This window comes from Rhea americana, unplaced genomic scaffold (genome assembly GCF_003343005.1).
Source record: "Rhea americana isolate MKP2758 unplaced genomic scaffold, rheAme1 scaffold_193, whole genome shotgun sequence".
Taxonomy (NCBI): domain Eukaryota; kingdom Metazoa; phylum Chordata; class Aves; order Rheiformes; family Rheidae; genus Rhea; species Rhea americana.
Window position 1 is genome coordinate 304,157 of NW_028186072.1, and position 21,695 is coordinate 325,851.

The window sequence follows — 21,695 nt, forward strand, 5'->3', positions numbered from 1 at the left end:
GGGCAGTCTGAGAGCCCAACAGCTGGAGAGCAGCTTTGCAGAGAAAGGCCTGGGGGTCCTAGTGGACAGCAAGTTGCCTGGCCAAGAAGGCCAGCAGCATCCTGGGYTGCAGGAGGCACAGCATTGCCAGCAGGTCAAGGGAGGTGATCCTTTGCCTCCACTCAGCCCTCGTGAGGCYACACCTGAGATAGTGTGCCACTTTTGGGGTTCTCAGTACAAGAGAGATACGGATCGGCTGGCGCGAGTTCAGCAAAGGGCCACCAAGGTGCTGAAGGGACTGGAGCGTCTCTCATGCGATTAGAGGCTGTGGGAGCTGGGACTGTTCGGCCTGGAGGAGAGAAGGCTCCAGGGGGATCTTACTAGTGTCTACAAATACCTGATGGGAGGGTATACAAAGAAGACAGAGGCAGGCTATTCTCAGTGGTGCCCAGTGACAGGAGGAGAGGCAATGGGCACAAACTGTAACATGGGAAATTCTGTTTGGCCATAAGAAAGCACCTTCTTCCTGTGAAGGTGGTAGAACATTGGAAGAGGTTGTCCAGAGTGGTTGTGGAGTCTGTCTTTGGAGTTATTCCCAACCCCACTGGATGCAGCCCTGAGCAAAATGTTCTAACTGACCTTGCTTAAGCAGGGGGATTAGATCAGATGATCTCCAGAGGTGTCWTCCAACCCCAACTGTGCTGTGATTCTGTGATTTCATGAGCTGTGATAATTTCTAGTTTATCAAAATAAATTATAGCCTTTACTTTCAAATTATGTTAAATATTATTTTTATCTACTCATGGGAGAATTTTAATCCTATTTTTAATATACATAAAATCTGCCTACAAATGATGTGTAATACTGTTTCTAGAAAAATAGCACAGAATTATATGAATACAACAATTGTATGATTTTATTTTGAAAGTTGATGTTTGTTTCATAAGTGAAAATGAAATTGTGCTGATATTTCAAATTTGTGAAAGTGCACCTTATCTTACCGAAGACCAACAAGTTACTACATTTTGAAGCAGTATTTATAATAGGTACTTTCTATGGCTTACAGGTTTTAAATGCACAGAGAGCAGGGTACAAGGCAGCGATAGTCCACAATGTGGATTCCGATGACCTCATAAGCATGGGATCCAACGACAGTAAGTACAGGTATCACTTCTTCTCTCCTGTTTGAAAATCATTTCACCCACTAGAGTGTGCAATATAAAAATCAACTTAAAATACTATGGCAAACTCTCAGTACAGAAGCAAATCCTGCTCTTTTAATGTTTTCAAATATGGTATGTTAGTATAAGAATATATAGGTAAACTTACGTATTCTTTGTGATATTATGTTGTTTTTACATATTGTTTCTTTTGTTTTCCTTCAGATTTTAGTTGAACTCTTCTGGGTTAAATGGTTATATTTATGAGATTCGTATGACTGACTTCATTGGACTGACTTGGATAGATTTATATAATTGACTTTACTGACCTTGGAAAACAGCTGAGATGTGGTTAATTATTTTTATTGATTATTAGATAGAAATACAGGAAAAAACAATCAAAAACTACTGCATCAGAAGGAAATCAAACATTAAAATACAAGTTTTTAATATTAATTAATTAGTGGTTTCATTTTGCTTTTGCACTGTTGTGTGCATTTTTTGTTCATTTGAATAATATTTCCATGTAAATGTATAGTACATGTACATATTTTCAGTTTTTCAGTTGGAATAAATATGTTTAGAGATCAATGTGCCATTTTCTGATTGATTCTGATTTTACCCTTTCACAGAATGAATATATACAGAACATCTTGTAATCTAGCCAAAATGTTGATTTTGTTTTATGGTGTATGTTTTTCCCTGTGAAATACTGTAAAACATATACAATATTTACTCTTGAGAATTTCTTTAAGAAGTTCTTACCATCTTCTTTAAAATACCACTGTTTCTGTAAGTGTTCATTATTTATCCAAATGACTAGATCTATGAAAATTGTTCATGTCCATGTAGTGCTGTTATGACTTTTTCTGTGGCATTTGATTTTGTGTGTGGGTGTGTGTGTTTGTGTTCCATTGAGTTTACAATGGAACAAGAACATTAATGAGCACCAAAAGCCCTTTCCTAGTGTTTGCCAGCATTGAGTAAAATAGCTTGCTGAAAGTTAATTTCCGAAGTGGTGACTGAGTAGCACAGAAAGCTATGTAAATATGGTTTTAATGAACTCTCAACCCATGTGAAACTTGTTTTCAGGTTTCACTATAAACTCAAAATGCAGAACATAAACCCTGATTGGGATAGTCTGAAATGGACTAATTGATTGGAGGTTGAACTAAATGATCTCCAGATGTCCCTTCCAACCTTACCGATTCTGTGAAGTGACATTAAGCCATTTATGCTTCTGCTTTGTAGTAATTAAAAATATATTGGTTTTCATAGTTTCTTTGGAGAGCTGAATGCTTTGATACTGATTTAAATTTAAGATTGTTTTGACCCTGAAATGTGGGGTGTAAGTCTGAGGTGCAAATCAACATGAAGCCAAGGAAAAGGTTTTCTGGAATGTGGGATATAAATTCAGGCAGTTGAGACATTTCTAGTTCATACATTGCAAATTGTTTAATTGATTGGCTTTTATGTATCTTTTGAGTTGCATCTTTTGAGATTATTTTTGCCCTCAGTAATAACCAGAGAAGGGGGTGGCAATTCCATACAGTTTCTTTTAAGACTGAAATAGAGAGGTGAGATTTGTTATTCTCTCCTTTCTGCTTTTTAACTTTCTCCAGCCACAGGAGTTTCCACAGTGTGCTCATTTATGTTTTTGGGGGAAAGGAGTGAAGAAGGACCAATAAAACCCTGTATCAGATCATCAAATTTATATAAGTTGCCTGAACTTCTGGAAATTGTTGGAGCTGTGTGACTTAGTAATAATGATGTTCTCCTTAATGTAATGTTTTGCCTCATTTTTTTATTTCCATTTTAAATATTCTATTAAGAATTTTGAGTTTTATATGTGCAATAAAGCCCCTAAATATTTGGTAGGAAAAATAATACCACTCCCTATGTGATATGAAGACATAGCATGCACATACATCGGTATATATCATGTTAAAAGATGTCTTCAGGTTGCGATTGCCTCATGTTTTGAGTCTTATGTCTTAAGAGTACCCATAGCATGTCCATGTAATGCTGGTTTTGTTTTCCTTCTTTTCTATACAGTTGAGATTTTAAAGAAGATTGACATTCCTTCTGTCTTTATTGGTGAGACATCAGCAAATTCTCTTAAAGAGGAATTTACTTATGAAAAGGGGTAAGTCACCTCACATATAGTCATATGGTCCATTGTATTAAGTCATTTCTTCTTTTTAGTATTCAGAGATTCAAAACAGGATTTTGAAGTGACGGAAGCTATAGGTATTCCCAGTGAAACTTTGAGCCTGTGGAAGTAAATGCCTTGATTTGCTACTGATTTCACTGAATTTTAATTTCYGTTCTGCTTCACTAGTGTGTGGTTTTAAGTAGTTATAAACAAGTGGGTGCTTTGGCACAGTGGCCAGTCTATTACAGAGAAATGAAAGCAGTTGTTGGAAATATCTGGGGCAGCTCTAYGATACTTTACTTTGTGCCCCAAAGATCAAATCAGTCTAATTTTTGTTTTTAATTTTTGTTTGAAGAATGCTTACTGAGTACTGCTTATTTCATCTTCATCTTGAATACTACTTCGGCAACATTCTTGAAATATTTCAGCCTATTACCATGTGATTAAGGGATATCGTTAAATACGCTTTTTGAAGGAATGCCGTGTARAACTAAATGTCACATTTGAAGTGCTTACTCAACACTATATTCCCAGTTTGTTGCTTTTTGCACTCGAGTTTTGTAAACTAATAGAAAGTTGTAGGTTTAACTATCTGGGTAGGTAAAAGTGTGTTAGGAGTTACTTGGGTTTGGGTGGGTCTGGGAGAAGTTGAGAATTGCTCTGGGATTATTCGCGCTGTCTGTACTGTTTGAATAGCTCTGGGGTTGAAAGGAAATGAACAGCCAGTATAAATGAGCTCTGAGGGACCCTAAACTCTATTAAAAATGAAACAGTATGAGTAGATTTTTTTTCTGTGGACTGCATAGACTACAGGGATTCAGGAAGTTACTCCATGGTTATGAAAATGAAACTTGAATTTTGTACACCTGGAGTTCTGGCACTGTCCTATTAGTTAGTATACTATATCCTGTTGCAGAGAGGAATGTTTGAAAAATAAGGATTTAGTTAAGTTTCAGTCCCTAGGATCTTCATGGTTATATTGTGCAATGGGCACAAATTGAAATACAGGACATTCAATTTGACATAAAACTCCCACCATTTTTACTGTGAGGGAGATTGAACACTGGCACAGGCTGCCCAGAGAGATTGTGGACTCTCCATCCTTAGAGATATTCAAAACTCGACTGGATGTGGCCCTGGGCAACCTGCTTTATTTGACCGTGCCTGAGCAGGGCGGTTGAACCAGATAGTCTATTTAGCTCCCTTCCAACCTCAGCTGTCCTGTGTTCTGTGAAACATTTTTAGGTCTTGAAGYGTTATTCTGTTCCTAAGGTGAAGTCAATATCCTGTAATTTCTGGACTTGCATACTTTCATCATAGGTAGGTCTGTTAGTTATTTACAATACCCCAGTTCTATTACTTAATCCATTTTTTTTCTGTCTTCTCTGTAATGCTGTTAGCCATGCAGTTGGAAGAGTAAGTCTTGGAGTTGATCTGTTGCTAGAGCAAACTCAGTCCTTTAGAGGTTAAAGGTGGCAATACTACAATAGACCTATCAAACAGAAGAGATGGTGACATTTAAAATGTAGCAATATGTGATTAGCRAACCATATATTACAAAGGCCAGCTTGATATTTATCATCTTTACTGTTTTAATGTTCTGTTTCTGCTTTGGTATTTCTCTTACATTATTCTTTCTGTTCTAAAACATGATTACCTCTGACTGGTTAAGGAGTTCAGTTATTTTTTCTAGCTTGTACCAAGTTAAATGATTATGTTGCACTATGTAGCCATTAAAAATGTATGTAATCAAACTCTTTTTGCTTAATACAAGGTCTTGACCTTCAATTAGGTGAGAACAGAGCTCACTGTAGGTACATATATGTGAATCTTGAATCATCGCTTGAGCTATTTCTGCATATGCATACAATTTTCTGAATAAAATCCAGAAGCCTTCAACCTCTGCATGTTTTTGAGAAAGGGTAACTTAAGTATTCTGTAGCCAGAGGCAAAAGAGCTTAAGACCTCAATTAAGTTATGTCAAATCTGAAAGAAATATTCAGCATCATAAAACTGATTATGAAATTTTAAAATACCTTTTCCTCCAAGCATTTTGCTGTATTTTTGTCCATCTTTAGGTAACAGGAAAAAATTTCTGAGAATAATGGGCACAATACATTTTAAAAATAAATACGAATTAGCTTTCTTGCATGAGGGTTACCATATATTTATTACTTTCTCCTTTTATTTTCATATGGCTTTAAAATATTAGAATATATGGCTTAATTAATGCTCTAGGAATCACAGAAAGTATTTTTGCGACTGTATGTGTATTTTGATTCTAAAGGTAAGTATGTTCTTTTTACAACATGTATCAGTTCCCATTGTAGTAAAATACTGATATTAAAAAAAAATCTTTAAAACAATGCAGTGCTGAAATTCTTGACAAGTCAAGACTAAGCTATATGTGTTAATCTACCTTTTATGTAGCATTCTCATGTATCCATATAAGTACTGAAATGAAAAACTTCATTGATTGAAACTTGAATTTCAGTGGGCATCTGTCAAACCTGATCAGCATTTAACTGTTCTCTGACTTTAAGTGCAATTCTGTTGTGGAAGAGACACAGAAAAATGGGATTATTGATTTTCCTGATGCTCTCCCATACATTTCTTGTTCAGAAATGTACAAAGTGAATAAAGCTTGGTCATCTCTTGGAATAGATAGGTAATCATACTACAGGACTACTGCAGCTGGCTCTTTTTATCGTCCTGTATTAATAGTTCTAGAAGAGAAGTCAAAGATATCTTTCCATGTTAGATGGCTCTGCAGGATGCACTGAGGTATATCACTGGGGTTGCGTGATTATGTTTGTGCTGCTTCTGTTCTACTTTTAAGTTAGTTTAAATGTTTGGAGAAAAAAGCATTTTGAGAACAAGATGATTAGAATATATACCTCAAATAGGATGGCAGAGCAGGTTTATTTAGTGTTAGTCTAAAGATTTTGTTCCTTCAGTTCTTTTTAATGCTTTCCACTAAATTATTCATAAGAACTAGATGGCATCTTTCTTAAGTAGACACATTGTTAATGAAACTACTTGATAAGTGCCGCTCCGCATGAGAAGTGGTGATAGAACTGGACACTGTCATCAGATGTTTCTGACTGCTTGTGCCAACAAAATAATAATACGAGTTTATTTCTTTATATATAAATAAATACTAATAGTTTGGATATCCAGTTGCCAGCATCCACATTAGGTTCCAGTTATTTTATTCTAGGAAGACTTTTTGGTTATTGTACCATGATTTGAATCTCCAGAGGACAAAGAGTACACTTTACTATGCTTCATAAATTGAAACTAAACCTCCAGGGTAACCTAAAATGTCTTAGTAAATAAGAGTGATTTCCTTGTGTCTCTTGACAATCATGTTATATTTTTCTCTTTCTGATATTGAAGCACCTGCAAGGTTGTTTTCCACATTGGTTTAGCTCTGTGATTGAAATCAATAAATGGGATTAAAAACCTGGACATCTTTGTGTATGAACATCAGACTTTGCTGTGATTTAACTCCAAAAATGTTCCCCCCCCCAAATTTGTTCTTTTATTTATTTGACTTTATGCTATATAAGTACCAGCTGATTTTTTTGTCTTGTGCACATCTAGGTATTCCTTTAATGTGTCTAGTGATAACCTTTATTTTATGTTTTTTTAATTGTATTTATAATGTCACTGTTTATTAAATTCCATCCTCTTTAGAAAGTTATATTTTTTTCTCCACAGTGGCCATGTTGTGTTAATCCCAGAGTTCAGTCTTCCTTTGGAGTATTACTTAATCCCGTTCCTAATAATAGTAGGGATCTGCCTTATTCTCATCGTGATATTTATGGTAAGTTCCTTCTTTTTAATAATTTCTTTCTTCTAAACAAATCATCATAGATGTGTAGATTACTGAAGTTAAAATGAAGGGGTACAGTAAAGGAACAAAGAAAGCTTTGCATACTGTGTTTGGTTGTACTGTGTTTACCTGAAATACCCCTTTTCAGTATAATAAACAGCTGCACAATTTGTCAAAGTGATGTCAGAAGGCCTTAGGGTGTCYTCCTCAGCATATAACTCCTTATGAACAACTATCTTCACCCCTGTCCCTCCACACAGTCTTTTTCCTCTTCTCTCCCTAATGAACAACTTTTCCCTGTGCTCTCATACACTGAGAGCAGGTCCCACCTCATCAACGGCTGCTTAATACACGTTAGTCCTGCTGTTCACCGTGCAAGTCTCACACTGATGTTTATTGCAGGTGTAGTAATCGTTCTGCAAGCTCAGAAACTATTGCAGCATATAGTATGTATCTTACCACATATACATTACCTATAGAGGTTCTTATTGGGGCTCATGTCTGTTATAAAAGGCAAAATAGCACAACTCTGCATTATTTCAAATACTTTGCATACCACTTTGAATCTCTGCTAGGCTCTGACCAAACTATTAACTTTTTTTTTTCTTTTGCTAAAAATCAGACAATGTGTCAACTGCCCTATAACATTTCCTTAAATTTTTTATTTCTATACTAATGTTCTTAGGATTGTCAGTTATGTATTTAAGTGACAATCCTGGGCATGTTCRGAACAATCAAAATGGCAGAAGCTCTCTGAAACCAGAGCATAGAAATGTGATCACTAGAGATGATGTAGAATCTACCAGTGCTTTCCCATCAGTGATAGCCTTGATCATTCTTGTTTGTCTCAGTTAATTGGGTGAAAATGTAGCTCTATCCTTGTATCCTGAAAGTCAGCAAATTCAGGTAAGAGTTGGGTAATACTAAAGGAGAGTGGTCACTATAGATAATAATCTGTGAACATTTGTTCTTCTGAGACCTGGACATCTGTTGTTTTATATTCCAACTTGAGCTCCATTATTAATCTGCTTAGAATACACCTGCAGTCAAAAATTCAAACAAGATCCTGGTTATCCAAGGAAGGGAATGAAGAATATGAAAGTTTCTGTAGTATCATCTTGAAGGTCATAAGCACTGGCTTTGACTCTTACCAGAATACAGTGTGAAGTACAGTTCCCTTGTTTTTCAGAAAATATGTTAATTAGGGAATAAAGATGAAGACAGTAAGAATAGTTAGGGTGTCTCTTGTTTCAAGAGAGATTTAGATTACCATTACAGAGAAGATGAATGAATGAGGGGGGAAACATATGAAAACTATAATAATGAGTGTAAGCTTTACTTCTCTTTCTGAATTTCCACATTGGTGATCCTGGTAATAGAGATGCTTTTTACTTTCAGGACATTTCTTCATATTTTCTTTTAGAATTTTTCACCAGTTCAGCTGCTTTTGTTTTTAGATGATGATAAATAAGTTCCAAAAATTCCTTAGGGACTTGAGAGCTATCATTTTCAGGTCAAGAAATAAACTTCAATATAGGCTAATTTGCATGAATCACTTTAGCAAAGAACAAGAGTTAGATAACAAACACAGAACCGATCCCACTGAAAGGCCACATCTCTTCAGAATTGCAGCTATTTCTCTCACCGTGAAAACAGTTTACTGCATCACAAGTGGAATTAAACATGTTATAGGAGAGAGGTAAACAAATCTGTAAGATGTTTGTCTTTAGGATGTAAGTAAACTCTCTTGTAGAAGCCATAGATGATGAGTCTTTTAAACTAGCTTTTTAAAAAATGGATCTTTTAAGAGCTGATACTCTAATTCAGAGTATCAGCGGAGCTGGTGCTATGAATTAAGTTTTTAACTAGATAGGTAAAATACAGAGTTGTGATACTCAACTGATACAGATTCTAAATCAGATCTATAGGGGAAAACTGTCTATGCAGCCCTAAAGGAATAAATAGATGCTTGGCAGAATTGGCTATGAGGTAAAGAAATACATACTTAATGAGGAGAATCTGAGAAACTTAAACTCATCTAATTGCATTGCTTATGCACTGTGAGGAATTTGGAAGAAAGGGCATGTCTGTAAACTATGCTTATGAATTCAGTCTCCCAAATCTGACCTAGTTAAAAAAGCAAAGGCTCTGAGAGACCTGTTTCTCTTTTGTTAGAGTCATGACACTTTCCATGTCTTAGAATCATGTTGAGGGGCAGGAACAGGAACTTGGAGAATATTACATTGTATATAGCATAGGTAGGCCTAACTAACAGTACAGTATATATCTAATGTATTTGGGACAGATATTTGAGGCGTTTGAAAATGGGCTCTTTAGTGTTGGAAATTAACATGACCTGTGTAGATGGATTTTGTAAACTATAAGAAAAAGCTGGGAGAAGTGTTTGGAAGCATTTTCCAGACTATAGTATAGTATTTACATATGTGTACTGATGAGCCTTATATGCAGTGTGAATCAATATGTTGCATGCTGAAAGACTGAACAAGGTAGCACCGTAAGTTATATTGAAGTGTTGAGATAATTTTCAAAGTAGACTCAAGATAGGAAAGTGACTAGGTGCTTTAGATTTACTGTATATCACTGGACATTCAGCCATATGATAACAGCAACAATCTTGATTAATCAAATACTATTTCCGTGTGAAACCAACTTTGGTTGAAAGCTATGTTATAGAATTTGAATGTAATCTTACTCAGTTACATAATTGCTGCAGACAGGGGACTTAATCTCAGGGAGATTCTGGGTTGGATTTGATCCTTGTTCTTTTGCAATTTCTCTTCATGCTTCTCTTCAGGAAGTCTTTATTTTAACAAAGAAATGAATGCAAGACTGGTTGTTACTAAGTATGTGAATTTCAGCAGAAAAACCTGCAGTTCATGCATACAGTTCATGTTTAGATGGGGTAAAAATACAACGTTGTTGCTTTAGGCTTGTTTGGCTTCATCCTTGAGTACAGACAAGGAAAGGGATTACTCAATTTGAGCCAGGATTCCCTTCTGACTAAATTCCTGTGACTGCTCATAAATAAAAACTTCTATTGTTCTTTTACTGCTTTAATTTATTGTTTGTCTTATTTATGCCTGTTTCCAGATCACAAAATTTGTGCAAGACAGACACAGGGCAAGAAGGAATCGACTTAGGAARGATCAGCTTAAGAAACTTCCTGTACATAAATTTAAGAAAGGCAAGTGAATCTTTCTTTGTCTAAATAATTAGGCYTCATTGTTTTTTAATGTTGGAGGGATTTTGTAGCTTTCGAGACAACTTTGAGTATGCTTGACATAGATAGTGGAATTTGAAGTGAAAGTACACAAAAATGTTTTGACCTTGCTCTCACTGAAATAAAGAGAAGTTTTAACCTTTCTTTATTGGAAGCAAAGTAGACACCATATACTTATCATGGCTGAGAATTAAAATATTCTTTAGTATACTACAAAATCAGTACAGAAATTCCTTCTTGTTCTCTTGTTAAGTGACCACAATAGTCAGTCACTGTTCCGATCATTTATCTGCAAATAGGTAAGTATTTTTGGCATGTAGAATCCCTGGCTCTGTAGAGACTATAAAATCCACACTGTTTCGTGGGTATAATTTACCTACTTTTCCAGAGGAGTGGTTCATTCTCTCTATCCCAATACTTTTAGGAGGGCAGAACAATTAAAATCTAATCCTAAAATACTTGTTGCTGTGATTCTTTCTAGTAATTCATTGTGTGCAAGATAATGAAAATATAAGAAATAAAGCCACAGTAAGTTACTTTATTCAATGAAACAGGAAAAGCTCCCTTAAGTCTTCTGTATTTCAATCTATTCCTTAATAGAACAAAATTCTTCTCCACTCCATTTCTTTTAAATGTGTTGCCATTTTACTATCTGATTGTTCATTCATTCAAGCTTTACAAAGTATGAAAAGAAAAAGTAGAGAATTTCATGAAAATGATTGATTAGTGCATGACACGTTAATGAGCAGTGGATTTGCCYAGGCACAGATATGTTAGGGGGTGCTTTTGGGTCAAGGATAGAGCCACATGCCATTCTTCGTTGCCCTTGATAATGTTGACCTGGCCTGCATTATTCATGACWTTGCTCTTTGTACAAAGCAGATGTCTAGTTTGAGTGGATGCAGCTTTTGTGCAATATTAGTCTGTGTATGGATTTAAAATTGATCCTAAAGAAATGATTTTCAGCCAACTAAGCTACTGTTTTGTTCCCTTTTAGTGATACTGCACGAAAATCTAACTAAAATAAGATATGTTATATACTTCATATTCATCTTAAAGTTTATTTCTGAGGGAGGAACTTCCAATGAGTTGTCTGGAGCTCAGTGAGTCATCATATGGCATACCTATCTSTAAAGGTCCAGAGGAACATACTGTATTCAGTTAGCTTTTTGTTCCTTCAAGTAGCCATTGTGGCTTGAAAAACAGAGCAAAAAGCTTAGATTTTCTATTTCAGAGTTTTCACACTGAAAACACCTATTTTCCAGGGACCTATGACCATATTGGCAAATTTGCATAATATCCAGGACTGTGGTACCTTGGGACCCAAAGCAGACCAGAAAGGGTAGAAATGTTCAGGTGAAAACAAAACTTCTGAGAAAATACTTGTGTTCACTACWACGCTTACAACTTATCCCTATTGATGTATACTGTAAATTATTTAGTGTTTGCAAATAGATCACTTATTTAAAAAAAAAAATGTCAGTTTACTTCAGTGTACATTCTTATTTTTTATGATACTTAAATGTCCATGAAACATAAACTTATGTTGATGCCATAAACGTGCTCTGGCTTGTTGACTATTTTTATATTCTGGCAGTAGGTAGATACCTTAATAACATTTATATTTTGTGCAAATATACTTGGTGCAACAATATACTGGAAGGAAATACACTTCTGTATTTTTATGGAAAAATGAGACAAAATCATTTAAAAAATAGCAAACATTTGGACATTTTTGGAAAGAGATTTTTCTCTCCCTCCTGATCAGGATTAGTTCAGTCACAAACTCATTTCAAAGAGATAKTTAATAATGATTTTATAAATTTTTGTAGCAAATGGATCAAGTATTTTATTTCCCAAGGTGCCTACAACACATTATTTGTTAGGATGCGTTCTGTCTAAATATTTGTTTTAATCAGGATAGTAAGAATAGCAAAGTAATGGTGAGATATTCAAGACTTGTGCTTTGCTGAACTCTCTGCTCAGATGAAGAAGTAATGCTGTGAACTGTCATATTTCACAGCTGTGTAGTTTTCACTGATAAGTATTTTTAGATTTCTCTTTTAGAAGGGATTCAACACTTTGCTACTTTAGCTGTGGATCAGGCCTAGAGGTTTATCTGTGAGTCCTGGTGAATGGCAAAATATAAATTGAAAGTAAAGCTACACTCTGCACTGGATTCAGAGTGCTGGAGAAAATTGTCAGTGGCTTTGATTCATAAAAGTAATGCACTCAATCCTGAAATGTATTAGTAGCAGTCACGGGAAGGTTGAGACTTTACTGAGGTTTAGTGGTAAGACATCTCCAGAAGAGCTGGAGTTTCATCTGACACTTTTCCAGTGCAGGAAGTAAACTGAAACAAAACAAAACATCTAAAGGCGAACAAGGGGTAGAGAACACAAAGCAAAAGTATATTCTGACTAAAAAGAAAAATCTGTAAAAGAAAAATGCAAAATACCTCTGACCATTTCCTTTCTATGTGGAAGCCAATGAGGTTGAATCAAATCTCACTTTTTCTTCTGTGATTGCCTGAAAGTAACTAGCTCTTTTATGTTTTTTAGAGTTGGAATACAAGCTTTTTGAATAATTCTATCATGAAGAAATATCTGGGAGAAAATGATCCTCTTAAAAATGCCAAAAGTTATTGCTTCATTAGTCTTTTAGCTTGTAGTGCTAAATAAATTTCTACTTCACTTTGTCTATTGCTACATCCGGAATCTAAGATATTAGATGATCACTTATGTAATCTAGAGAGAATGAATTTCTGTGGCTATTTGTGTAATCTTTGCTGATCCAAATTCTGTTCTGAGTTAAAATATCACAAAGTTGGATTAATGTCAGCAGGATCATGCTAAATTCATGTCAGCGTTTTAAGAGCCAACTCAAACTGTTACTCAGACACTTGCCATTTTATTTTTACATCTATCTTTTTTATTGTGACATTTTAATTCATTGAGTCTTGAAATGTGAATTTGTTTTATTTTTCTTCCTTCTAATCCTGGTAATTGACCAGCTCATGATAAATTGGATAGGTATAATGGCAGATTTATCCTCAGCTCTGAAAATGGGAGGGTGTCTAACTGTGTTATTGGRAGCATGGAAAATGCATTGTTTTTCAGGGGGACCTGACTCCTTTCCAAGAACTTGCTTTGTGCTGGTGAGGCAAGATATAATTACCATGCTTTTGGGTACAGAATATGCTTGCTCGCTAAACAGCATGTAGATACAATCATTTTGTCTACGCACCACTTGCTTTCCGAATGGGTAGCATTACAGAACACGCAGGCCCAGTTTACCCTCCTGTGCCCAAAGCCGCTGTCACAGAAGATTGTAGGCAGTTTCATTAAAAGCTAATGGATCTTACTCTCTGTGGAGAAATAGGGCACAGCTAACCCTCACTAACCAGCCCAGAAGTTTTGTATCCACTAGTTGCCGGCAAGGAAACTATAACTTGGTGATTGAAATGAAGCCTTGAGCTCATTTTATTTTTTTTCTTGTGGAAAAAACCCACTCTCCTCTCTGTGGTTTAATTTTACAAAAGTGCTTTGCATCCCATTTTTAGAACACTTTCTTCAGCCACTTTTACTAGAAGGATAGAGTTTGTCCCAGTACTTGCTCTACATCACCTTTGGCAACATAATCAAAATACATTGCTTCATGCTTCTTGGTAAAAGATAGGATTTCTCAAGACATCAATGCAAAATCCACTGAATTCAGTCTTCTTGATGATAAATCCCTCCTTTGCCCTTGGAAGGATAACAGAAAACAACTCCTGAGGACTATAATTCTGTTTTAAGTAAGACTGTGTTTTCTTTTTGTCTGATGCCTAAAACATCTGTGTGTATCTGTGTATTCAAACAAGTAGAGTTAGTCAAAAACTGAAGCTTAGACACTATAGATACTGGTTTGCCTTTTTCTTACACTGCTTTATATCATGAATCACTGTTGAATAAATAGTTGTCTATGATGGTAAAAGGGTTGTTAAGGGAAAACAGTGGCCTTAGTGGATTTCTAAAATTTAATAGGTTGATAGGCAAATGAGGATATAATAAAGATTGCTTTGTGGATGTGATTTTACTCTGCCATATCTAAAGATTGATATACAGCAAATAAAACACTGTAAGCATGCCTAAATAGAGGTTGAACTAAAGACCACTGTAATCCATGGGATTTTTTTTTTTTTTTTTTACTAATTTTTGGTAGTCTTTAGATCAGATACTTAGCATTTCAGTACTGAGTGGAGGATGCAGTAACAAAAGGTGCAGCATTGACTATTTTTGCATTATCAGTAGCTTTTTTATCTGGTAAGTTGGCCTCATCCCTCCTACAGTGGTTTCTGTCCCATCCTAATCAACAAACCTTGCCTTTGAGAAATCTTGCACAATACGTTGTATCAAAATCTAATTCTTACACTAACAGTATTCTGCGGCAGTTGTGTCTGTGTCCTGGTTGTTCCTAAAAAAGTTTTATCTTTCTTTTTCTTTTTTTCCTTTCTCTCTCTCTCTTTTTTTTTTTAAGGATTACATTTTGGTCATACAGAAGTCTGTGGGAGTTGGTGTCTTTTGTGATGTCTTTATAACAAAAGTAAATCTAGCAAACAAGACAAACCCAGTTTAATATACCTGTAATTTGATAATCATGAGATCTGACTACTTTCATAGAATCATAGAATGGTAAGGTTGGAAGGGACCTCTGGAGATCATCTAGTCCAACCCTCAGCGTGTAGCCCCTGTGGGGATTGAACCCGCGACTTTGGCATTAGCAGCACCATGCTCTACGCAACTGAGCTAAACCTAACCCCTGATTTGAAGAATAATATAGTAAATAATGTAGTATAATAGAGAAATGTTGTGAATTAGTACGTATTGTAGCATAGAATTTATTTTCTGAAAAATTTATTTTCAAACAAGCTTAATTTTACATTAAAATGGAATATAGGCCAAGACTGAAAGGATTTTAGATCGTACCAGCAATAAAATTACACTGTAACTCTTCAGTCATGCAGAGAAGAAAATAAGGTAAGTTTACTGAAGATAGAATACTGGAAAAGAGAGAGATGTGTGGACATATTAAGAAATTTAAAATGTGTAARGCCCATTTTTTCTACAAAGTGTTGAACACTAGGATCCCAAATCAGTGGTTAGATACTTGACAAAGGATCTGGAGTTTTGGAGTTTCTACATCCACAAGCCCTCTAGAAATTGGGCTGTTTGCTTAAATGTGTTTAAATATAAAATAACAGCTTAACTTTAGGCAGTTAGCTTTGAAAATGCGTGTATTTCACATATACATGGAAAAAATCGCCAACATGTGCAACAACCAGTAGGCTATAAGAGTATGTATAATTTGAACCAAAGACATACATTTAAGTGTGCTGAGTATTGAATTTGTGTACATAGATAAATATGATTGAGATATAATGGGATGTAGCTATCTAAAATACCTTTTTAAAATCTGCTCCAGAGTAAGTATAGTTCTGCTGTTTACTAGGTATTCCTAAATTGTTTTTTTCCTGTAGATGGGATTATCACTGATCTAATTACTGTTCATTACTGGCCCATCTGCTTGGCTGCACTGTTGCAATATATGTCTAATACAGAAAGTAACTCATAAGGTCTGCCAAAGTGTTGGCAGTCTTATTTTTGCATTTTTCATTGTTGATAAGTACACAGCTATATATAATATATATAGATAAGTAATTCTGTATTTCTGGAGGTATTTTTGTATTTATGTATGCCAAGCAGCTAGAGGAGAATTTTGTTTGCTAAAGATTTCTCATACTTTTATTTAAGCAAGAGATTTTATTTTTGCAGTTGTTTCCAAAATTTTTTTGGTTCTGAGTCAGCTTCTAAAATACATGTTTTCAGAATAAAAAGATGTAGGAATTTTTTAGATCTACAAAGAAAATTTACTGGTCTTGGCAAAGTATATTGCTGGAGTTTTTATTTTGTTCAGTATACCGTTAATGAAAAATCCAGGTCAAGTGGCTTTTTATGATTTTGTCTTTGATGTATAACATTTTTATTTCATGTATTAATGGTCTTATTCTCAGTACCTAGGCAGAAAAATGGTACATCTTTGCCTCTTTTTGTTTCAGTGAACAACTTCCTCTTACTGATTCTCTTTTCTTGAGAATTGAAATACTTGAAATTTGGGCTGACATTAGGGATTAATCTTTTGTGCTACTCTACCTCACTAATGATATTTATGAATCACCAGTGTTATTCCTATTAGTTTTCTGCAGCTTCCTTGGAAAGCTCAGCTTCTTTGTTGCTGGTGCCTAGCTCTCATTTTTCCCACTGTATTGTATGTAGTCTCCCTAGATCTAGAAAGCAGACAGTGCACAGAACAACCGTGCCAAGTTGTATGTGAATCCTAAGTGTTACTTTGAAAAGTAACTCTAAACATCTTATGTATCCAATTTTGCCATCTGTAGAAAAACATTGAGTTTAGCAGCATGCTATCARAACAGTTTTTGAGCTGAATTCCAGACATTTTATGGAATTCAGCTCAATGTATGCAGCTTCCTTATAGTAAAAGTAAAGCTCTGCTACTATTTTAGAAGCTTTCATGTTTAAAGGACATCTCTTCAGAGTAAAGTAATTGCCCTATGTTATCAAAAAACATGCAAATGAAGGAAGCAGGCTAAGTTCATGACCCAAATATGGGCCTACTGTAGCCTGACTTCCCCAAGATCTGCCCCATTTTCTCCACTTTTTCTCCAAAACAGCACTTTCATATCTTGGTGCATGTTTTATCAATACCATTTTAACAAGGTTGGAGCTTGAACTGTGACTCTGATCTGTCCCCAGTTGATCTGTCTCATGCATGTAACCTGGACAGTGGTTGGGGAAGTAATACTGGAATTGTTATGAAAAAAGGATCTTATAGTCTCTGCTAAATGRTCATAGGTCACAGATTAATGTGTGATATACGTATGTTGAAAGGCATACCAAATAGGTGTTCAGATTATATGAATGATTCTTATTGTGGCCATTAACTGTAGCTATAATCTAGCACACTGTATGTGAAATTTCCTATGTCTAATCTGAGAGTGAAATTCAGTAGTGGAATTTTAGTACAGCAGATAGTCCAGAAGACACTGGAACTATGTTGAAAAAGTTTACTGTTAGAGGATTAAGGTGAGAATGGGAGGAACAAGAATAGTAGGTTTCTCTGAAAGACAGAAAATTGAGTTGCAACAATAAATGAGGGAACATTTGTGGAATGGATGGGGTTTATATTAGGAAGGAATTAATTAATACAATTCACTAACTAATTTGGAAGAAGGAATTGTGAGGAAATGGGCAAAGCTCCCGTAAGGGGCACTGAGGATAAGAATGTTGTCAACCCTTCTTTCTTCTACCTTGTAGGTGACGATCACAGGGGCATCATTTCTCTTACAGAGGTCTCTGCCTTACTCTGCTGTTCATCTGCTCGTGTTGTAGTGTGTGAGAGAGCCTGAAGCATCTCTGTAGATGAACAGAAGAACATAGCTCTTCTGTTGGGATCTGTCTCACTTTCCTAGCTCCTCTGCTGTGCAGTAAAACTCAGGATGTTAGGTAGCCCTGAAGATGGTAAAAATGTAGACTATTGAACACTGGGAAATTAAGATGTTAAGGTGAAGATGGCACAGTCTGGAAACAGGCAGGCTTGGTGAGCTGTAACTGCTATTACGAACACTTAGCCAAAATATGCAGTGTGTGTGTCATAATAAAAATGTTAAGAGTATTACAGAGAGAGCATTTAAAACAGTTTAAAATATTTTTATTACCTGAACCTGAAGGGGAAGCTAATGAACTCTAGTCCTAAAAAGAAGACGACATATAGTGAAGTCAACTATACAGCCTCCAAGAAATGGCAAGGATGGGAAGGAGTCAGTAGTTTCCTCAACCCRTGAAATTAGCCAATGGAGCTTATATATATGTGTGTTTGAAAAAGTCTGTTGTATATATTTTGATGTAAAACTGATTCTCAGTTTTGTGTTGCAGGAGATGAGTATGATGTATGTGCCATTTGTTTGGATGAATATGAGGATGGAGACAAGCTCAGAATCCTTCCGTGTTCTCATGGTAAGTGGCTGTATTTTATGTTTGGTGTTTACATTAAAACAACTATCTAAAACGCTTTGTCTAAAAATCTTAGTGAATGTGTTTATTGACTGATTTATAAAATTTATTTTTGATAATATACCTGAGTATGTATACAAATTGGGGAAATAAATTTTTTCTTCTTTTTGAAAGTGAAAAAGGGTAACACTACCACTTTGTCTTTTCTTTGGATGTACATCTAAGAGAAAATCTAAAAATTTTATTAAACATAATTCTACTGACTACTAGTGACATGGAGGTGTGGATGAATGTAAGTCTGTTGAGTAGTGTGAAGATAAGCCATATAGACTTGTGCCTTGACTGCACTTGGGAGTTGATAGTGTCAGTGCAAAAACTAGTGGAGCATTTTTACTGTAACAAGTTGAGCAGTCTTTCTCAAATACATCCAACTGCAAAAAGCGTATCTAGCAGTCATWCATGTATCCATCCACAAGGAAGGACTGCTCTAACTGTGTGTAAGGACTAAGAGATTGTATATAGAAATCTAGGAAGAGGCCTAGGCCCAAGAGCATCTCTAAATTAAAACATTTTTGGACAAAAGCTATATATACAATTATCAAGAGAGAAGATTTATTATTCCTAGCTTGAGACCCTCTCTTATACCCTGAGTACCTCCCAGTCGGTTAATCATATTACAGCAATTTTGGTTGGATGGAGTTTGAGCCAGCTGCTTCTCATTAAATTCCTGCTCTGACTCAGCATTGCAAAAGCAAATACCACATGACTGATATGAAAAGGAGGCAACTGGTGTCACATTCTCACAAACTCATTGAATACAGCAGATGAGACTGAACTTTGCAAAACCTCATTCACAAAAATGAGCTTCTGAACAGGCTGACAAACAACAGGGACTTCTCAAAGGAGAAAGACCAGAACCACCTATCCCACCTAAATACTACGAAGTTAACTAAACCTGATCACTGATACCAAAGGTTTCTGACAAATTGAAAAACATCACCATGAATTCTTGTGGAGAACATGCCACTTACATGCATGAGAAAACATATTAAACATAATATGCTTACTCTTGTCTATCTACTCATGTTTGAAAGCGTAAGTTGTGGTTAAACCTAGCTCTCTGCCAGTTAGAAGTCTCTCTCAACGTGCAGCTAAGTTTTTAATATCATAATTACAACAGTCAAAGTTTTATTGAATTTAAACAAGTTTAAACTGTACAGCAGTACAGTTGCTGTGCTAATTGTAAACCTAAATTAAAATTTGCAAAGTTGTATGTTTATTTCATTTAATAACAAGGTGCTTTGATGGATGCTGCATCTGTGCTCCATAGATGACAACAAGGGATGGGGGGAGTCAGAGGCATTATGAGAATAATGTCGATAGGCGTCAGGTATGCCAACAAGATGGCTGTACTTCCTCAAGATGCTTTTAAAGATTTAGTGAAACATGGCCCAATGCAGGAGTTCCCTCAGACTGCCTGAATAAATATTTATTTATTTTGTTATTTGTACTAGTGTTTATAATTAGGTCCAAGATCCTTATCTGTTTGGTGTTTTGTACATAAGGATAGACACAGCCTTCATGCCAACAAACTTGCAACTAAAATTCTCTGTGTGAGAATTTCATAATCATTATTTTAACGTAAATACAATTTAGCAGATTTATTTGTCCTTTGTACTTAGGTAATGATGCACTTGTATTTTGTTTTCTAACAGCATATCACTGCAAGTGTGTGGACCCATGGCTGACAAAAACCAAAAAAACATGTCCTGTATGTAAGCAGAAAGTGGTCCCTTCTCAGGGGGACTCAGATTCTGAAACAGACAGTAGTCAAGAAGAGAATGAAGTATCTGAAAATACTCCTTTGCTTAGGCCATTAGCCTCGGTTAGTACTCAGTCATTTGGGGCTTTGTCAGAATCTCATTCCCATCAAAATATGACTGAGTCCTCAGAATATGAGGAAGATGACAATGACAATATTGATAGTAGTGACGCAGAAAATGGAATAAATGAAGAAAGTGTAGTGGTTCAACTGCAGCCCAATGATGAAAGGGAGTACAGAGTGGCAAATACTGTTTGAGACTACTAGTGATGAAAAATGTGTGAACAAAAGAGTTCTTACGGCTATATTTTACAAACATTTACGTAGGGAATATATTTTATTTTGCAATTCATTTGGTTACTTCAGTAGGAGCAGCAGTTCATGTAGTAGTACTGTTGTTTAATCATACTACAGATAAGATTTATTTTTGATTCAGGTATTCAGTCACACATTGTCTTCTCAAAATGCACAGTTTAACTGGATTTCACAATGCTAATGAATAATGTTAATAGTTTACATCAACAGAAATGTCACACAGACTCTCCTTTAAATGTCAGTATCTTGTTGAAAAGGGATTTAGCTGGAAATAGCGTGGCTTTTTTCCCCCTGTATTAGATTTTGTAGGTACAACTGGGTCATACTGATGGCAATATTTATTATGTGTATGGTGTTACCGCTTAAGCCCAACTAAAAATGTATTTGATGCATGTTTGTATAGAGTTTTCCTAAAAACTGCCACCACTTCTGAAAGAAAAATGTAGAACAGATCAGTGTTCTATATGCTGCTGTATCAAAAGAAGGAAAACTGACACTTTCATCTCAAAGCAGTGATTCCAAATTATCCTTTGGCATTTGCAGCAGCAGTTGAGTTTAAGCAGTTCTTTTGAGCAGTTCCTAGGATAAGGAAACTTATAATCTATGTTTAGTTTTAAGTGATTCAGAAAGTAAGATCCATTTTTAACACATAAATTGGCCCTATTTGCTACTACCATGTAGTCTAGTTTCCTGTGATCATGTTAGAGATGTGGAGTGACCAAAACAGAAAAAGCAAGCAAAGTTCCACATGGGGGGGGGGAGTTTAGGTAAGTATTGTATTGGTCCTTAAGTCATATACCTCTTACTAAAGAGCATTTTATGCTGCATTAGTCTGCTAAACTATGTATATAGAAAAATTGTTCTTTTCAAATACCTGATTTGAAAACAAGTGCTTACAACTATTGAACAGAACTCAATACTTATCAGTGTATTATGAAAAAAGTAAATTATATATAATACCTCTGTAACTATGTAGAAAGTAACAACACACATGTATAATCAAAATGCAGAGTTTTTATATGGCCTTGAATAAGGAAAGCTTGAAAGAATGTTAATAAACATGTTTTCCACTTTAAGTATCAAAAGGAATTTATTTAACATTTGCATTACTCACAC

General features: G+C 35.5%; 1 protein-coding gene across 4 annotated transcripts in view; it reads left to right on the forward strand.

The window, feature by feature from the left end:
- The window catches only part of RNF13 (ring finger protein 13), a 40,808-nt gene extending 19,153 nt beyond the window's left edge, over positions 1 to 21,655 (forward strand). For all 4 annotated transcript variants that reach the window (XM_085302821.1, XM_085302824.1, XM_085302825.1 and 1 more), the window contains 6 exons: positions 1,046 to 1,133; positions 3,195 to 3,285; positions 7,018 to 7,123; positions 10,244 to 10,337; positions 18,365 to 18,445; positions 20,158 to 21,655. In XM_085302821.1, coding sequence (XP_085158947.1) covers positions 1,046 to 1,133; positions 3,195 to 3,285; positions 7,018 to 7,123; positions 10,244 to 10,337; positions 18,365 to 18,445; positions 20,158 to 20,522 — 825 coding nt within the window. In that variant the 3' untranslated portion in view covers positions 20,523 to 21,655. The remainder of the gene's footprint in view (positions 1 to 1,045; positions 1,134 to 3,194; positions 3,286 to 7,017; positions 7,124 to 10,243; positions 10,338 to 18,364; positions 18,446 to 20,157) is intronic.
- The last annotated feature ends 40 nt before the right edge of the window (positions 21,656 to 21,695 follow it).